General features: G+C 47.1%; 1 protein-coding gene across 1 annotated transcript in view; it reads right to left on the bottom strand.

Moving 5' to 3' along the window:
• The window catches only part of KNTC1 (kinetochore associated 1), an 81,518-nt gene that overhangs the window by 28,223 nt on the left and 33,754 nt on the right, over positions 1-19,541 (bottom strand). The window contains exons 30-39 of the mRNA XM_060249171.1: positions 17,413-17,482; positions 17,256-17,323; positions 15,836-16,101; positions 7,238-7,410; positions 5,839-5,936; positions 3,732-3,873; positions 3,529-3,651; positions 2,443-2,606; positions 1,528-1,737; positions 1,137-1,265 (exon numbers count right to left, since the gene is read on the bottom strand). Of these exons, the coding sequence (XP_060105154.1) occupies positions 1,137-1,265; positions 1,528-1,737; positions 2,443-2,606; positions 3,529-3,651; positions 3,732-3,873; positions 5,839-5,936; positions 7,238-7,410; positions 15,836-16,101; positions 17,256-17,323; positions 17,413-17,482 (1,443 nt within the window). The remainder of the gene's footprint in view (positions 1-1,136; positions 1,266-1,527; positions 1,738-2,442; positions 2,607-3,528; positions 3,652-3,731; positions 3,874-5,838; positions 5,937-7,237; positions 7,411-15,835; positions 16,102-17,255; positions 17,324-17,412; positions 17,483-19,541) is intronic.

The raw sequence follows: 19,541 nt of genomic DNA, 5'->3' as shown, positions 1-19,541 counted from the left end.
TCAGGTCCTACTTGACTCAAATCTACCTGTTGTACTGCAGACCATTGTGGCTACCCCTCAAAATGAAACACAAAGCAGTCTTATGGCCCTCTAAAGATTCATATGAACATATGAAGCTGCCTTCTACTGAATCAGATCCTCAGTCCATCAAAGTCAGTATTGTCTACTCAGACTGGCAGCCACTCTCCAGGGTCTCAAGCTGAGGTTTTTCACTCTTATTTGCCCGAACCCTTTTTAGTTGGAGATGCCGGGGACTGAACCTGGAACCTTCTGCTTACCAAACAGATGTTCTACCACTAAGCCACCGTCCCTTCCCAAAATCTGTGAGCTAGCTCACACTAACTCCGCTAAGAGGGAACACTGAACATATATGAACATAGGAAGCTGCCTTCTATTGAATCAGACCCTCGGTCCATCAAAGTCAGTATTGTCTACACAGACTGGCAGCAGCTCTCCAGGGTGTCAGGCTGAGGTCTTTCACATCACCTGCTACTTGATCTTCTTAACTGGAGATGCCGGGGATTGAACCTGGGACCTTCTGCTTACCAAGCAGATGTTCTACCATTGAGCCACCATCGCTCCCCAATTCACAGAATGCCTAGTAGAACTGAGGCATTCTCCCATAGGTTTCTGAACACTGACGCTGTTTCTCAGTTGTCCAGCCATTCAGTTTTTTGTACAGACATCTGTCTGCTACAACGGTGGTGCCACATGCATCATACACAGCTTTTAAGTCCTTCCAAAAGCAGATACCTTTTCCTTCCCCTCACTCACTGGATATATTCAGACTTGGAGACATGCCATGATTTGACACCATGAGAACAACAAAAGCCTTGAAGCCCTCAAGCTTTTGTGCTCCCTCCCACTTCCTTGACAAGTATTTGAACTCCGAGTCCTTGAATGAAGCCCACCATGCCATGTCCAGACTGGAAGGTCTAACTTTCAAATGAAGAAATGTAGGGCTATGCAAAAAAACAGCGACACAACTTTTACTTGACTGCCATTTCCCAATCAGCAGGCTTGAATGAATTCATGGGTAGAGCTTCTTTGTGTGCAAGTTCACTTGTGAATAAAGGCAAGCACAGTATTTTTTACACACGCACCCAATCCTTTAGAAAAGCAAAGTTGAGACTTACCAGAACTTTGGTGTAATTTTGCCATATTTTGTTGATCATGTCCCAGAGGTATCCATAACACGATTCTTTGGGCAATAACGAGCAGTAGCTTCTTGCCAGATCGTGGTCTATGTGGCGACTGTTGAAAACCTACAAAAGTGCAGATTTCAATTAAACGCTTCATTTCCTGGACTTAAAAAATAATACTAGCAGAATATTTTTAAAGGTGCTTGCTTTGGGATTTGGCACCTCGGAATAGAAGGGAACGATTACGCAAGAAATTCTTCTGCAGAAGCCTCAATGAAATGAACAGGTGCTGTGGCTGTTCAAGACTTAGAAGAGATGGGATCAAGAACCCCGCAAAAGGTCTTGCCCTCCCATCCCGTATTCTGCGGCACTGGGACCCGCTCACCTTGTGCAGGAGGGCCATCACGTTGTTTTTAATCTTTGACTGAGAATACTGCATCACTGCGGTGAGAGATCCTACAGCATCTTGTACTGTCTCCGGGTTATGCAGCTGACAGACAGAGAACGCCATGCTGAAATCACAACTAGACGCTTTGTCGCTCCAAAAGCATTTTGCTTGGCTTTTGCTTCCACCCCTTTGTAACACTTCAAGCATCTAGAATCGCTACTGCTGTTATGTTTCGTTGATACGAGCGGAAACCATTATATTACAAAACGACAGAAAAGCAGCACATTTTCAGGGAACCATTTGGGGTGACTTTTTTTTTGGTAATGATTTTTTTTATTTTTATTTGAAACATTTAGTAACACGAAACATAATATGAAATATGAAACAAAATTACAAACAATCTAAAACCCAAAGCAAAATTTCTTTTCCTATAATCCGATACTCCATTATTCCCCTGTTCATAGTTCTTTAATCTAGGTGACTTTTTTTTTTTTTAAGATAATAGCTTCAGAGGGAAGCACCTCCAGAGGAATAATGTCAGGTTGCCTAAAACATCACAACCCCCTGCTTTTTAAATGTTGGCCAGTTCTGAATCAAGGCATGCATCCCAAGTTCTCCTCTGCCAACTGTCACTGGCTAATTAGTGGTATAAGAAATGGTTAATGCCCCCCGCCCGCCAAATTATTGCATTTGAGACAGATGTACACATTTACCTATCTTTCTAACTATGCCTCTCTTGCTTTCCCTCTATGTGCAAACACACCCAAATTTAATTTTGTTCTTGGCCTGCAGAACCGCGCATTTTATGCACACAGGTTCCATACACATCATTTTCAGTACGCTGATAGATATTCAATATCAGACCCAACTAAAACAAGCATTAACCAAGTAGTCTCAACAAAGAATCCATACCTTTGCAGCCAGGTCAACATTTATAACGTCTCCGATTACATGCTGAGCGACAGAACCCAAAGAGGTATGAATCAGTCTCAAGCTCAATTCATGCTGACTGCATTCTTGCAGCTTGTCGAGCAGAACAGACATGGGGGCCCTTAGGGGCAAGCAGAGGTTTTTCCCTAGGGAAAAAAAAATCCCCCCATTATAGAACTGGAGGTTCATATTATAAAGGACGTTAAAGCTTTGTAAGGCAGGCTTGACTGACAGTAAACTACGCTGCTGGAAACCTACTGGAATTAGACAATAACAAACATACTCTTATGTTTTCAGTGGCTCTAGATGGGACCCAGAGATGCCTCACAAAATGCTACAGGACAAACAGCACAGGCCCCACCCCGGCTGATAAACATGAATGCAAGGTGAGAAGGCAGCCCTGAGTGGCAAAGTGCAGATCAACCTCTTTCCAAAAGCAGGAAGGAATGTCACAGCCAGCTGAGGAAACCAGAAGTGACATCACAGCCGCTTCAGGCTACTTAGGCGATCTTGAGGAGGGCAAGGAGGCTCCAGGCCGGAGGCAGCATAAACTGTTCTCCAAGGGACTAACCAGAGCCAGGAAATGGGAGGGAGACATTGCAACTTGCAGGGGACTGACAGATTTGACAGATACAGGGGCCGTAGGAAAGCCAATAACCTTGGAAACAGGAGATTTGCATGAGGGGACCCTGACAGAAGGAAACACTGGGGAGACTCTCAACCTCCCTTCTTTTGGGGGGGGGCTGGGGGACAAGCTAGGAAGTCAGGACTTATCAAGTAGTAATGAGGTACCCAGGAAACTCAGGGTGCCCAGAGGGCAACTATCAAGGGCTGGGGCTGTCCTCAGAATCCTTAAGAAGTGAGAAACCCACACTAGGCTCCAGATTGCTGAAAAAGTGAGTGAGTGAAGCAACAACAGACAGGACAAAAATCTGCAAAGTCCAAACTCTTGAATATACCTAACACTTTGGATCCCAGGCCAAATCTGCATTTGGATTTGTACTTGAAAAGAACATTTTTGCTCCCTCTCCCTTTTTGAGCAACTTTTATGTGGCACTGTGCAAATACCTGGTATTAAGGGGCTATGTGCCAAACTGGTACAATCGAGAGGATCCCTCTTCTGCTCTGCAAGGTAGGCAGCGACGTATGATGAAAACGCGTGGTCCCCCAAAACAGTGGAAGAAAAAAAACCTGTCATTAGCATCTAATATGGATTTACTTTAAAAGAGGCAGGGGACAAGACTTGAAAATGGCTTAAACGGACAGGTTACCTGCAAGAGGAAGCATCCAAGAAGCAATGTCATATGCAATGGGAAGTACAACAGGTGGATCCAGGACTGCTCCTTCTTCAGTGAAAAAATAATCCAAAGCCCACTCCATGCCTGGGTCTTTCTCAGCTCCAGAAGGTGCTGCCTGCACAAAGGAAGGAATTGCTAGGATTGTCAAGACTGCACAAAAGGCAGAGAAGAATGAGCTCAGCAGGCACGACAGAGACGGCTTCTCTCGCTAGGCCCTCGGCTTGGTTTGGACTGCCTACCTGCAACTGTTCCCTTACGCAAGAGGCAGAAGGCAGCACACTGGTGCTGAAGTCTCTTGCAATGGAAGGAAATGAGGTAAAGCAACTTTGGGTCTCCATCGAGGAGAAAGGCAGGGAATAAATGAAGGGAAAAAACAACAAATGCTTCTTAAAACCCAGCCCTGTCCTTATTGGAAGAACGAAATAGAAGTCGATTGCACCTTTAAGACCAACTTAGTTTTATTCAGAACGTAAGCTTTCGTGCGCTCTTAAGCACACTTCATCAGACGAGGAATCCGGCACAGTGAGCAGAGCCATACATAGCTTGTAGTCAGTGGCCCAGAATGCAAAATGGTACAGAATCCTGTCATTGGTTCTTAAATTACCCCTTTCAAGGACAGCTCTGCCAGAGCTATGGCTGACCCAAAGCCATTCCAGCAGCTGCAAGTGGAGGAGTGGGGAATCAAACCTGGTTCTCCCAGATAAGAGAGCCATGACTGACCCAAGGCCATTCCAGCAGCTGCAAGTGGAGGAGTGGGGAATCAAACCTGGTTCTCCCAGATAAGAGAGCCATGACTGACCCAAGGCCATGCCAGCAGCTGCAAGTGGAGGAGTGGGGAATCAAACCCGGTTCTCCCAGATCAGAGAGCTATGGCTGACCCAAGGCCATTCCAGCAGGTGCAAGTGGAGGAGTGGGGAATCAAACCCGGTTCTCCCAGATAAGAGAGCTATGGCTGACCCAAGGCCATTCCAGCAGCTGCAAGTGAAGGAGGGGGGAATCAAACCCGGTTCTCCCAGATAAGAGAGCTATGGCTGACCCAAGGCCATTCCAGCAGCTGCGAGTGGAGGAGGGGGGAATCAAACCCGGTTCTCCCAGATAAGAGAGCTATGGCTGACCCAAGGCCATTCCAGCAGCTGCAAGTGGAGGAGGGGGGAATCAAACCCGGTTCTCCCAGATAAGAGAGCTATGGCTGACCCAAGGCCATTCCAGCAGGTGCAAGTGGAGGAGTGGGGAATCAAACCCGGTTCTCCCAGATAAGAGAGCTCTGGCTGACCCAAGGCCATTCCAGCAGGTGCAAATGGAGGAGTGGGGAATCAAACCCGGTTCTCCCAGATAAGAGAGCTCTGGCTGACCCAAGGCCATTCCAGCAGGTGCAAGTGGAGGAGTGGGGAATCAAACCCGGTTCTCCCAGATAAGAGAGATCTGGCTGACCCAAGGCCATTCCAGCAGGTGCAAGTGGAGGAGTGGGGAATCAAACCTGGTTCTCCCAGATAAGAGAGCTCTGGCTGACCCAAGGCCATTCCAGCAGCTGCAAGTGGAGGAGGGGGGAATCAAACCCGGTTCTCCCAGATAAGAGAGCTCTGGCTGACCCAAGGCCATTCCAGCAGCTGCAAGTGGAGGAGTGGGGAATCAAACCTGGTTCTCCCAGATAAGAGAGCTCTGGCTGACCCAAGGCCATTCCAGCAGCTGCAAGTGGAGGAGGGGGGAATCAAACCCGGTTCTCCCAGATAAGAGAGCTCTGGCTGACCCAAGGCCATTCCAGCAGCTGCAAGTGGAGGAGTGTGGAATCAAACCTGGTTCTCCCTGATAAGAGAGCTCTGGCTGACCCAAGGCCATTCCAACAGCTGCAAGTGGAGGAGTGGGGAATCAAACCCGGTTCTCCCAGATAAGAGTCCGTGCACTTCACCACTACACCCAACTGGCTCTCTGGAGTTACGAATGGAAGCAAACAGCTGAAAGAAGAGGAACACTTTGACACACCTCACGCTTCATCCTTTTTACCTTAGCGCAGATTCCCTTAGTGCCCTAGCTTGAAACAGAAGGCACCACCAAGAACAGCTATTATGTGGTCCTACATCACCTTTGTCATAACTCCGGTGTCTTCGATTTGGCACTTGTCGTAAATTTCACAGGCAAGCGAGGTATATCTACAAAGCTCTGCAGCATCTAATAAGAGATCTGGGAGGAGAAACCAAAAAGGTTTAAATTCTCTTGGACAAAACAAATGGCATTTTCAAAAAAAAGAAACAAAATGAAACATTTTGCATGAAATCAGTAAACGAAAGTTGTTAAGCAACCATTTAAACTACCCCAAGTTTTGATTTAAACGTTAACAAGGTATTAACAGTTCGGTGATTTGATTTTTATTAAAGAATGAGCTCTCTGACATGCTCTGCTCTCAGTTTCGTGCAAGGACAATTAACAGGAACGTCAGCATTGGAAAACGCACATTCTGCATTTTTAAAAGTTTTTGGAATGCACAGGTAGGTACCACCCTTCTCCTGGTTTTCCAAACCTTGGAAAACATTTATAACATACCGAGTCCGGTACAAGGTGCTGGTCATTACCTTTAAAGCCCTCTATGGCCTGGGATCTGCCTACCTGAAGGACCGTCTCTCCCCACACATTCCCCAGAGAGTACTGAGGTCTGGGACTCAAAACCTTCTCACCATCCCCGGGCCTAAGGAAGTCCGTCTCACGACAACCAGAGACAGGGCCTTTTCCACAATGGCCCCTACGTGGTGGAACCAGCTGCCGGAAGAGGTGAGGGCCCTGCGGGACCTTGCTCAGTTCCGCAGGGCCTGTAAGACAACCCTCTTCCGGTTAGCCTACGCCTGACTGGGAAATAAATGTAGCTTATTAAGACTTCTGTGACTCATACGGCATAGATTTAATGTTAAAAATTTTAAGGTTTTTAAATGTTTTAACTTTTAAATGTAATAATTCTGAACTCCGTTTTATTGTTTTATGGTTTGCTGTGAGCCGCCCTGAGCCATTTTGTGGGAAGGGCGGGATATAAGTTATAGAATAAATAAATAAATAAAGGTAAAGGCAGCCGCTGGTGCAAGCACTAGTCGTTTCCGACTGTGGGATGACGTCACATCACGTTTTCACGGCAGACTTTTTACGGGGTGGTTTGCCATTGCCTTCCCCAGTCATCTACACTTCCCCCCCAACAAGCTGGGGACTCATTTGACCGACCTCAGAAGGATGGAAGGCTGAGTCAACCTCGAGCCAGCTACCTAAACCCAGCTTCCACGGGGACTGAACTCAGGTCATGAGCAGAGCTTAGGATTGCAGTACTGCAGCTTTACCACTCTGCGCCATGGGGCTCTATGGAAACATTTATAGCAATATGTAAAGTGGTAAAACAAATCCTCAAAACTATAAGTCTTTGAACATGTACAGTTTTGCATCTTTAAATCCTGCAGACCAGATTTTCCCAGAAGGCAACAGGTGAAAGTATTACAGGCACTTACCGCGGCTGCAGATTGTAGCTGCTTTGCATGCCATGCTGTGGACCACTTCTGGAAGAGTTAATCCTTCATACGTGACTGTCATGCTAGTCAAATCAAACGTATGACAGAGCTTTCGACATGCTAAAAACAGCAGCTCTCCTGCTTGTTCGTTGAGGTGACGTTCATAAAAATCCCTGGAGGAAGGGGGAGGAGTATAGGAAAAAATTAACTTGAGCAACAGAAATACCTATAAGTAACAAAATAATGCAAGGTGATCAACACAACTTCCAGACAGCACACTGAAAAACAGGTTGCTTACCTGTAACTGATGATCTTCGAGTGGTCATCTGTGCAGTCCCACACGTGGGGTCTTGCCGCAGGCAGCGGATCCGTACCTCGGAGTCTCCAATAGCTCGCCTAGAGCGTTTTTGGCGCGCTTTTCCGCTCGCCCTGGGGAGCAGGCATTGACTGCGCATTCCTGGAGTGAGCAGGAGGTGCCCTTCCCACTCAGTTTCTTCCAGCCGCTACTGACAGTCTACAAAGGTAAATCCAAGGCAGAAAAAGCCAGCAGAGGGAAAGGCTGGGTGGGCGTGTGTGACTGCACAGATGACCACTCAAAGATCATCAGTTACAGGTACGCAACCTGTTTATCTTCATCGTGGTCTCTGTGCAGTCCCACACATGGGTGACTAGCAAGCTGAAAGTCCAGAAGGAAGGTGGGTGCTGGCAACATTCTCATACTTACAACGTATGCATGCACTCACCTGGGGTGATTTCAGTGGAAGATGGACCTGAGGACCACTTGGCTGAAGAAGGCGTCTCGTCTGGCACGAACGTCCAAAGCATAGTGGGAGACGAACGTGGATGGCGAGGACCATGATGCAGCAGAGCAAATGTCCTCTATGGAGACGCCCTCCAAGAAGGCCGAGGAGGTCAAGACTGCTCTAGTCGAGTGAGCCTTAAGGCCTTCAGGTAAAGGTTGCTTAGCAACTTCGTAACACAACCGGATTGCCGTGGATACCCAGTTAGAGAATCTCTGGGTAGAAATTTTGCATCCTCTTTGAGGATTGACGTAGGCCACAAACAAGTTAGGGTCCTTACGGAAAGGTTGTGTACGAGAAAGATAAAAAGACATCGAGGGTTCTAACATCGAGGGTGTGTACAGCTCTTTGTCCAGAGTCCTTAGGATTAGGAAAAAACGTGGGCAACGAAGTAGAAGTTGAAAGATGAAACTTCAATACAACCTTGGGTAAGAAAGCAGGATCTGCTCTCAGGACCACCTTGTTCCTATGAAAGACTGAATAAGGTGGGTCAGAGCGGAAGGCACACACGTCACTGGCCCGCTTGCCAGAAGTGAGAGCAACCAACAGGGCAGTCTTCCAAGAAAGAAGATCGAGGTCCACAGTAGCCAAGGGTTCAAACGGGGGCTTCATAAGTTGTGCAAGAACTAATGACAAACTCCAAACTGGCACAATTGGTTTGATAGGAGGGTGAAGGTGCAACACGCCCTTGAGGAATGATTTGGACAGTCTATGGGAGAAAACAGTCTGACTGTCAATAGGCTCATGGAAAGCAGAAATGGCTGAAAGATGAACCTTTAAAGAGGAATAGCTGAGACCCGACACCTATAGAGACAGCAGGTAATCCAGGATGGAAGGGAGAGGTACAGACTGTGGATCAAGTTGTTGAGAGGATGCAAAAGAGCAGAAGCGCTTCCACTTGCACTGGTATGAACGCCTGGTAGAAGGTTTTCAGGCATTCAGGATAACTTCCGCTACTCTTGGTGGTAAAAATGTGGCTGTGGTAAAAATGTGGCCATGCTGTAAGCCGTAGAATTTGAGGGTTGTGCCATACCTGGCCGTGACTCTGGGTGAGGAGATCGTCTGCCAGGAGAAGGCGGTGATAAGTGTGATGGGACATTTGAAGGAGTCTCATGAACCACGGTTGCCATGGCCACCATGGCGCTATCAGTATGCAGTCTGTACCGTCCTGAGCAATTTTGAGTAGAGATCGGGTAATTAGAGGGGTTGGTGGAAAAAAGGTAATGAAGAGGACCCCTCCAACTGTGAAGGAAAGCATCGTTGCCTCTCCTGGTATAAAAGAGAGGGTATTTCGAATTGTCCTTTGTAGCAAAAAATCTACTCTTGGAATCCCGAAGCATGCAAAGATGCGATGCAAGTATCGTGGATTGAGGGACCATCCGTGGTCGTCTATGCAAATCCTGCTGAGAGAGTCAGCCAACACATTCTCTATCCCTGGAAGGTATATATATATATATATATATATATTTGGCCGCTGTGTGACACAGAATGTTGGACTGGATGGGCCATTGGCCTGATCTAACATGGCTTCTCTTATGTTCTTATGTTCTTAAGGTGAATGGCAGTCAGGTAGATGCTGTGTTTGATGCACCATTCCCAAAGGACTATAGCTATGCAGCACAGACAGACAGACCTGGTCCCGCCCTGCTTGTTCACATAAAGAACTGCGGCCATATTGTCGGTTGTGATTTGGACATGTCGGTTGATTACGGACGGAAGAAACGATTGAAGAGCCCTGTGAACAGCAATAAGTTCTAGGCAGTTTATATGCACAGCCCTCTCGGGCGCAGTCCACAGACCCCTGACAGTCTTGTCCTCTAAGTGGGCTCCCCATTCCCACTTGGAGGCATCTGTAGTCACGATGACAGAAGGAGGAGGAAGAACAAAAGGCATTCTGCAAAGCAGATCGTCTGGTACTGTCCACCAGCCGCCCTGAGCCTGCTCCGGCGGGGAGGGCGGGATATAAATAAATAAATAAAAAATAAAATAAAAAAAAAATTATCTATCACCAGAAAAGGGAGAGTTGAACCCTCTGAGGTACCGTGAGAATGGTATTCTGTGGTTGTACGCGTGGAGGGTAGGCACGAACAAACCAAAGCTGGAGCGGTCGCATACGCAGTCTTGCAAAGCGAAGAACAGAGGTTGTTGCGGCCATGAGGCCCAGAAGATGTTGGATGGTAATTGCAGGTTGTGTTGGGGCACGTAGGACCTCCTGGGCCAAGGACAGAATAGTGTGGGCGCAATCCCTGAGAAGAAAAACAAGCTGAGGAGATGTGCAGAAACGAGCACCTATAAACTGTAGGTCCTGTGTTGGGGTGAGGTGAGACTTGGTAGCATTCACGCACAGGCCCAAGGAGGCGAGAAGGGAGAGTGTTGTTTTGAGATTCTTCACCAACTGATGTGCTGTCGGAGCAATGAGCAACCAGTTGTCTATGTACGGGAACACGGGGATGTTGCAAAGACGCAGAGCAGCTGCCACCACTGCCATGCACTTCGTGAACACCCTTGGGGCAGTGGACAGCCCGAACGGGAGAGATCGATACTGGAAGTGATGTTGTCCCATGGCAAAGCGGAGATACTTGCGGTGCTGAGGTCTGATGGTGACGTGGAAATAGGCATCCTGGAGATCCAGGGAAGCCATCCAAGAATCCTACGGAATCAGGGAGAGGATGGATTGAACGGAGATCATTCTGAATTTCTTGTAGACTATCCACTTGTTTAGCCTCCTGAGATCCAGAATGAGTCTCTTGCCCCCATCCCTCTTGGGCACTAGGAAGTATCGTGAGTAGAAACCTGTCCCCTGATGGTGGGGAGGAACAGGTTCTATGGTATTCTTTTGGAGCAGGTCTAGAATCTCTTGTTTGAGATGAGGGGATGGTGGAGTAACAACAAAATAGTGGCGGTGAGGTGGCGCCCAGGTTGGATAGAACGGGAAGAGTTGTGTTTGATAACAGGGATTCAGCTGTTGGGTGAGATGCAGAGGGGAGTCAAAGAGACTGCTTGGCTGGCTGGGAAGACTTCTTGGCCCGTTGAGAGCGTGGCCTCCGTTGAAAAGGGTGTTTCTGTTGAGGAGTTTTTCTCTTCCTGTAGTCAGATTGTTTAGGAGAGCATTGACGCCTCTGAAAAGATGGTCTCCAAGGCTTAGTTCGGTTGAACTGCTGAGAGGCTGACTGAGAAACTCCAAGGCGCTTTGCCCTCTTGCAGCCGTCATCTACTGAAGTAAGGACCTCATCTGTGGAAGCATGAAAGAGGCCAAGGCCATCAAAGGGTAGATCTTTGATTTTTTGTTTGATTTCCGGTTGCAGGTTTGTGGATCTTAGCCAAGCGGGTCAACGTAGTGCAACGGATGATGCAAAAACTCTAGATGAGCAAGAAACGGCATGTCTGATGGTGTTTATTTGTTGTTTGGAAACTCTAGAGAGCTCGGAGACTAAGTTGGATGCGACTCTCTGAGACGTTTCAGGGAGAGAAGGAACGAGAGAAGTAAATTGGTTGGCGAGATTAAATATATATGCAGAAAAATAAACCAGATAATTGTTACCTTTCTAATTAGCAGAGGCGAGATTGTAAATCTTGCGAGCCAGGGTGTCCAGCTTCCGGCCCTCACGGTTAGGAGGAGTAGGATGTCTGGATGGTTTGGCTTTAGTTGCAGAGTGCAAGATGATAGAGTTTAGAGCAGGATGTGAGGCTAAAAATTTGGATTCTGGAGCATGTACTCTGTACAGGGAGTCAAAACGCTTCGAAGTAGGTGGGATCGAAGCAGGTTTGTCCCAGGCCTCACGCAATCCCTCCAAGTGCACTGGCAGCATAGGTAGGAGTGACCCTGCTGGGAAATCTGCCTGAACGAGATTGTGGACCACGTGTGAAATCTTGGGTGAGTCCGAAGGAAGAATAACATTCAGGGCCTCCGCCATAGTGGTGATCAGATTAAGGCAGGCCTTTGAACCGTCAGATGGAGAGAGACGGGTTGGATGTGTGGAATCGGAGGCAGGAGAGCCAGGAGGATCTTCGGACTCAGAAGAGCCAGAACTGTCCCTGTCGGATTGGGATCCCTCGGTTGCGGGAGAAGTTAAAGGCTTGGTAGGTGCAGATGTGGAAGCACGGTCCCTCGGGAGATTTGGACAGTAACTGCATGGCAGTTGAAGCCGTGGCAGATGCAGAGGTTGTGACCGGAGCCGAAGATATGGTGGCGGAAGCTGTTCAAGGCATCTAAGATTCCCGGTACCGAAGAGGTTCACAGACTCGAGAAGAGAGATACTCTGGGTCCCGGGTTCGAGAGGGCTCACGGTACCAAGGAGATTCGAAGTCACGGACCCGAGGTGTTAATATTTCCCGGTCTCTATGGGACGCGACGTCTAATTCACGGTACCGAGAGCGACGGAAACCCTCATCCAAGGGGGAACGAGAGTAGCGATGGTAGCCTCGGCGGTGTCTGGGAGATGGAGATCTGGAGAGTGAAGAATACTCATATCGACCCGTCTGATAATAGTCCTGGTACTCATGGTAGACTGGAGAGCATGAACGGAAATCATGACATCTAACTGGTGAGCGAGATCGGACATGTTGGGTAGAAACCTTTGTTGAAGACTCTCGGTACAGAGGAGAGACTCCAATGTCTTGAAAGGATCCTGCCTGTAGCAAAGACCGGGGATGCTCCTGAGAGAAAGTCGGATCCGAACGCGGGTCGGGTCCGAGGATGTCGAACGGCATCACGCTATGGACCGAGGGCGAACGCGATCGGACCGGTATGACCTCAACTACAGCTGGAGAGTGAGGAGTGAAACGAGGCATGTCGGAGATGATGTTGGAGGGCGCTGAAAGCTCTGGTGGAACTAGAGGTTGGGTTGGAGCCGAGTGGGTAGAAACCGACGCCATAGTTGTCGCTATGGTAGTTGAAGTGGTAGCCCTCGGAGAGGTTGTCGGAGTCGACCTTGTCGGATCGTGAGATTTCTTCGGAGCTGAGGCCGACGGATCAGTATGGCGAGACTTCTTCGAAGCCTTGTGGCTGGTGTCGGAGTGCTTGGATGCTCTCTTGTCGGACTTATGCTTCTTATGGAGTTGAGGAGCAGCCAACGCAGCCGAATCTCCCGCTCGATGTGGGGGAGGCGACGAATCAGAGCTGGGCATAGCCCGGAGAGATTTTTCGAGCAGGAAACTTTGAAGTCAAGCCGCTCGATTTTTTCGTGCCTGTTTGCCAAAGTTGGCGCAATGGGGGCAAGTATTTACCCAATGAGCTTCACCCAAGCAGAAAAGACAGTAAGAGTGTCCGTCTGAAGTGGGCGTTTTAGAGCCGCACCTCCGACACTTTTTAAAAGTAATTTTCCCTTCCATACGCTCCAGACAAGGGAGGGGAGAAAAACAGGAAAAGGAAAGCGCAGAAACTAGGGCTTTTTTTAAAAAAAAAAAAATTATATAAGGATGAAAAATGACAGAATAGAGATAAGAAACTGAGTGGGAAGGGTACCTCCCGCTCGCTCCAGGCATGCGCAGTCAATGCCTGCTCCCCACAGCGAGCGGAAAAGCGTGCCAAAAAAACGCTCTAGGCCAGCTATTGGAGACTCCGAGGTATGGATCCGTTGCCTGCGGCAAGACTCCATGTGTGGAACTGCACAGAGACCACGATGAAGATCTGCAACGTTGCACGGGACAAATAGGTCATTCCGTCAAAAGCCCCAACCCATCTGGGACCAGGAAGTGTCAAGGACTGCAATAATATATCCAGAGGTGGAATTCTAGCAGGAGCTCCTTTGCATATTAGGCCACACACCCCTGATGTAGCCAATCCTCCAAAAGCTTACAAGGCTCTTTTTTGTAAGCTCTTGGAGGATTGGCTACATCAGAGGTGTGTGGTCTAATATGTAAAGGAGCTCCTGCTAGAATTCCATCCCTGCGGAGTCATATCAATCTGCCTTTTATCTTCAAAGACTGCAATCCATGTACCCCCGTTTTCAGAAGGGAATGAGTGACTGGACAGCTTTTCCTGTTAATGCAAACCCACCTTTGCCACGTTCCTCCAGCAACCCAGATATGCCAACTGTGTTTAAAATTTAGCTAATTAGCTGGAACTCCCCCCGCCCCCCCCCCAAAAAATGTAGTTGGTATCAAACATTAGTTGGGGGCCATTTAAGACCAGTGTTTATGATTAAGAAATCTTTGAAGAAAGGTTAAAACGCTTGGGGCTCTTTAGCTTGGAGAAACGTCGACTGCGGGGTGACATGATAGAGGTTTACAAGATTATGCATGGGATGGAGAAAGTAGAGAAAGAAGTATTTTTCTCCCTTTCTCACAATACAAGAACTCGTGGGCATTCGATGAAATTGCTGAGCAGTCAGGTTAAAACGGATAAAAGGGTGATTAACATGTTGGAATTCACTGCCACAGGAGGTGGTAGCAGCTACAAGCATAGACAGCTTCAAGAGGTGGTTAGATAAAAATATGGAGCAGGGGTCCATCAGTGGCTATTAGCCACAGTGTGTGTATATGTGTGTGTGTGTGTGTGTATATATATATCTATATATCTATATATCTATCTATCTATCTATCTATCTATCTATCTATCTATCTATCTATCTATCTATCTATCTATCTATATCTATCTATCTATATATAAATTTTTTGGGCCACTGTGTGACACAGTGTTGGACTGGATGGGCCATTGGCCTGATCCAACATGGCTTCTCTTATGTTCTTTGCCTGCTTGAGGCATGTGTTTTCTGTGGTGGCCCCTGCATTCTGGAAATGTCTGTCGGAGGAATTCAGGATGGCCCCCCATACTCCTGCCATTTTGTAGAATGTGCAAAACAGAAATATTCAGTTTTTATAAAGAATTGAGAACTGTAGCGTAATGACTCAGGAGACTTTTTGTAGGGGAACAGAATTGTAGTAGTATATTTCAACAGACATTGCAATAGTCTAAGACTGCATGCATCGCCAGAGAGCCAGTTCGGTGTAGTGGTTAAGTGTCTGGACTCTTATGTGGGAGATCCGGGTTTGATTCCCCACTCAACTTGCAGCTGCTGGAATGGCCTTGGGTCAGCTATAGCTCTCACGGGAGTTGTCCTTGAAAGGGCAGCTGCTGTAAGAGCTCTCTCAGCCCCACCTACCTCACAGGGTGTCTGTTGTGGGGGGGGGGAAGGTAAAGGAGATTGTGAGCCGCTCTGAGACTCTGAGATTCAGAGTATAGGGTGGGATATAAATCCAATATCTTTCTTGCTGTTAATGCATCTTCTACTTTTGCAATTCACTTCCTGTTGTAATGCCATGCCATGTCTTAGAAAAATGACTGTTTTGCTCATTCTAATTCTGATCCCACTGCATTGTTTATTGCAGGGGTGGCCAAACTGAGGCTCAGGAGCCACATGTGGCTCTTTCACAGATATTGTGTTGCTCTGGAAGCCCTCACCACTCCATCTATCTAAGCTAGTCAGTTAAAGTTGCTTTCTTTCTACCTCTCTCTCTCCATCTATTTGCTTTCCTTCCTTCCCTGAAACATCTGATGTTCATGTCTTACAGCTCTCAAACATCTGACATTTATTCTATATGGCTCTTACGTTAAACAAGTTTGGCCACCCCTGGCTTATTGGATGTCTTACACTGACTGAAATGCTTCTATATTTTGTAATTTGCCTTGAGTCCCAGTGAGAAGACTAGGTTCTTTGAAACAATGGTTTTATGCTGTGGTTTTGTTGTCAACTTTACGATGGTGTTTGTTATCACGCTGTTGTTTTGCTATATTATTTGTTTTGAATTTCGCAAGCTTTTGAGCTGAGAACACGAGACGATATTTAAAATGAGCGACCTGCATATCTTGAGTGCCTCTTCTACTTGTCCGGCATCCAACGCTTTCAGCACCAGCTCTGACACCAGTTCTAGCTCATCCTGTTGAAGAAGTGAAGCCAGTCTGTAAAGTCTTAACTCCGACAGCGGTTTCTTTACACGGCTGTCCTTTGAATTGGCATCATCTTCTTGCGTTTTTCCATAAGCTTTGATATGGTCTTCAAGCAGCTGAGATCTTAGTATTGGATTCTCATAATCCTTGGCTGAAATCATGATATCAAAATTCTCCTGGGCAAGAGGGATGGAAAAAAGTGAACAATTGAAACCCAGCTGCTATGACTCCAGCTTCTCCACACAGTGAATTTCTCAACATCAACAAGTGCTGGAATAACACATGCCAGCCACATCTAGGATGCAAGATGCTTTTCCTGGGTTTCCAAGCCATCAAAATCCAGTTTTGTCTACTCTGGGAACAACTCGCTATGGTTTCAAACAGGGATTTCTCCCCACAGCCTTTTGACCACAGATCCTTTAGAGATAGTGGATATGAACCTGTTATCTTCTAAATGCAAAGTATAGACCTAATGAGACCAGTAAAGAAGCGGTTTGGGGTTTTTTGGTACACATGGGCATTTTAAATGTCACATTTATACGAGTGTAGACTGGGGAAGGCAGTGGCAAACCACCCCGTAAAAAGTCTGCCAAGAAAACATCGTGATGTGACATCACCCCACGGCTCAGTGACAACTCAGTACTTGAACAGGGGACTACCTTTACCTTTTGACATCTGGCTGTTATTAGGGCTCCCTAGATGGGAGCACATCCAGCCGGGGCTTCGGGGACTGCACTGGCTGCCGATAATATACGGAGTTCGGTACAAGGTGCTGGTTATTACCTTTAAAGCCCTATATGGCCTAGGACCTGCCTACCTTAGGGACCGTCTCTCCCCATATGTTCCCCAGAGAGTGCTGAGATCGGGTTCTCAGAATCTCCTTACAATTCCCGGGCCAAAGGAGGCCCGTCTGAAGTCAACTAGGGACAGGGCTTTTTCGATCACAGCCCCTTGCTGGTGGAACCAACTGCCGGAGGAGGTGAGGGCCCTGCAGGACCTTGGGCAGTTCCGCAGGGTCTGTAAGACAGTCCTCTTCCGGTTGGCATACAACTGACCGGCATCTGAATACCTGAATTTTAAGAAGACTGTAGCATAGCACACTGACAATTGTGTTTTATTTTACTGTGTAAATTATTAATGTATTTTAATTTTTGATTTATTGTTAGAATTTTATGTTGTGAGCCGCCCTGAGCCCACTTCGGTGGGGTAGGGCAGGATATAAATCGAATGAAATAAATAAAATAAATAAAACTACATTTAATTTGTAATTATTGCTTTCACTTTATCAGACTGCACAAATTAACTTCTCTATACAATTTCTGTGCCTTACCTGCAATGTAACAAGGATTTTAAACACATCTAAATCTGTTTCATATTCCACTTTTTTCACAAGATTTTCTGTAGGAAAAGAAGGGAAAAGGGAAGGGGAATTAGACTCTTGAATCGTGGGACACAAATAGCTATAAAGACAGATAAAGCAAGATTACCTTTCTGAATGTTCAGTAAGAATTTGAGGATGTTCACAACCATCTTTTTCACAGAAAGCTGCATTTTCAGCTGTGGAGGAGGGATGAAGGGTGAAAAGAATGTATGAAGCTGGTACTAGCAAGACTGAAGTGTGAAAAAGGCAAACTTTGTTGCCCTGTTTTATCCTCACAACAACCCTGTAAGGTAGACTAGGCTGAGTGTGTGACTGGTCCCAGGTCACCTGATGAGCTTCTGTGGCACAAGTGGGGATCTGAACCTGAGTTTCCCAGACCCAAGCCCAGGGCTGGCCAAACTGTGGCTCTTACACCCCCATGTGGCTCTCAAAGCCCCCATCTGCTGACTTGCAGAAGGCATTTGTCTCTTTAAATCTCTTTGCCAAGTGAATTTCTGATATAGAAAATAATAATTCCGGCTTTTGGCAGAAGCTATTATACAGTGAAACATGAGACCTTCAGCAAGCAATCAATCACATGAACTATTATTACACCCTTCAAAGCTGACCTTGATTATATAGACCAGGGTTTCCCAAACTTTTCCCCTTCCTGGTCCGGTTATTTTTATACTACTCCTTCTTGGCCCAGTAAAATTTGGGGGTGGAGCCAGGAGACTTTAGGGGTGGAGCCGGGTGACAAGAAATGATATCTCCCCACCTGCTGGGGATACTGCAAAGGCAGACAATCTGCCACACACACCCCATTTAAACACCTTGCCGGGGGTGTTTAAAGGCAGAGGGAAGCCCGGAGCCTGGCAGGGAGACGGGAAAGGCAGGCGATGTCCTCTGCCCCCCCCCCCATTTCAACACCTGGCAGGTGTTTAATTGGGTGGGGGAGCCCGGGAACTGCCTTTGCGTTTTCCTGCCTCACGGGGAGACTGCAAAGCTGGGTGATTTGCCTTTCCCCGCATTTAAACACCCGACAGGTGTTTAAATGGGGGAGAGGCGCTGATACAGACTACTACTCCACTGAAGAATGGACTTTTGCCTTATAATTAAATGATTAAGGAGACTTTTGGAGCCATTTACTTTTCTTTGGTGCTGTGCTGATTATTGTCCCCTATATATATATTATTGTACTGTTATTGTACAAGAGCCCCATGGTGCAAAGTAGTAAAGCTGAAGTACTGCAGTCGGAGCCCTCTGCTCACGACCTGAGTTCAATCCCAGCGAAAGTTGATTCAGGTAGCCAGCTCAAGGTTGACTCAGCCTTCCATCCTTCCGAGGTTGGTCAAATGAGTACCCAGCTTGCTGCGGGGAAAGTGTAGATGACTGGGGAAGGCAATGGCAAACCACCCCGTAAAAAGTCTGCAGTGAAAAGCAATGTCACCCCACAATGTTGTGAAAGCAATGTCATCCCAGAGTCGAAAACAACTGGTGCTTGCACAGGGGACTAGCTTGACCTTTTTACTGCTATTGTTGCTTATACTTATGAATTGATTTATATTTTGGAAATTTTGAGTGAGAGTCTTTTTCAGCACAGCGGTTTGTTTTTCCTGTCTGTTACTTTGCTACCACTTTGACTTCTAACTTGTATGTGGCAGCAGCGAAAACAGCTAACTCCATGCTGAAAACAGAACAGCTCATATTGTAATGCTTGTCTCCTACGGTGTAGCTTTATATGGAGTTCTGTGCACATTTCTGGTTGCTGCAGCTCAAAAAAACAAGATACTGAAGAACTGGAAAGCAGGGAAGAGGGCAGCCCAGATGGTTAAGGGTTGGATCACCTTCCCGATACGGAGAGGAAGAAGCCCTGCAGCTTATTCGTTTCAGGAAAAACGCAACAGAAGTTTATGAAATTACGCATGGGGTGGAGAAAGCAAATAGAACTTTTTCTTTTCCCATAGTAGAAGAAGAAGAATTGCAGATTTATATCCCGCCCTTCTCCCTGAATCAGAGACTCAGAGCGGCTTACAATCTCCTATGTCTTCTCCCTTCCCCTGTGAGGTAGGTGGGGCTGAGAGAGCTCTCACAGCAGCTGCCCTTTCAAGGACAACCTCTGCCAGAGCTATGGCTGACCCAAGGCCATTCCAGCAGGTGCAAGTTGTGGAGTGGGGAATCAAACCCGGTTCTCCCAGATAAGAGTCCGCACACTTAACCACTACACCAAACTGGCACTCACAGTAACAGGAAATA

The sequence above is a fragment of the Heteronotia binoei genome, chromosome 11 (genome assembly GCF_032191835.1).
Source record: "Heteronotia binoei isolate CCM8104 ecotype False Entrance Well chromosome 11, APGP_CSIRO_Hbin_v1, whole genome shotgun sequence".
NCBI lineage: Eukaryota > Metazoa > Chordata > Lepidosauria > Squamata > Gekkonidae > Heteronotia > Heteronotia binoei.
Note: the sequence above shows the minus strand (reverse complement) of the source record. Positions and strands in the feature narration are given on the sequence as shown.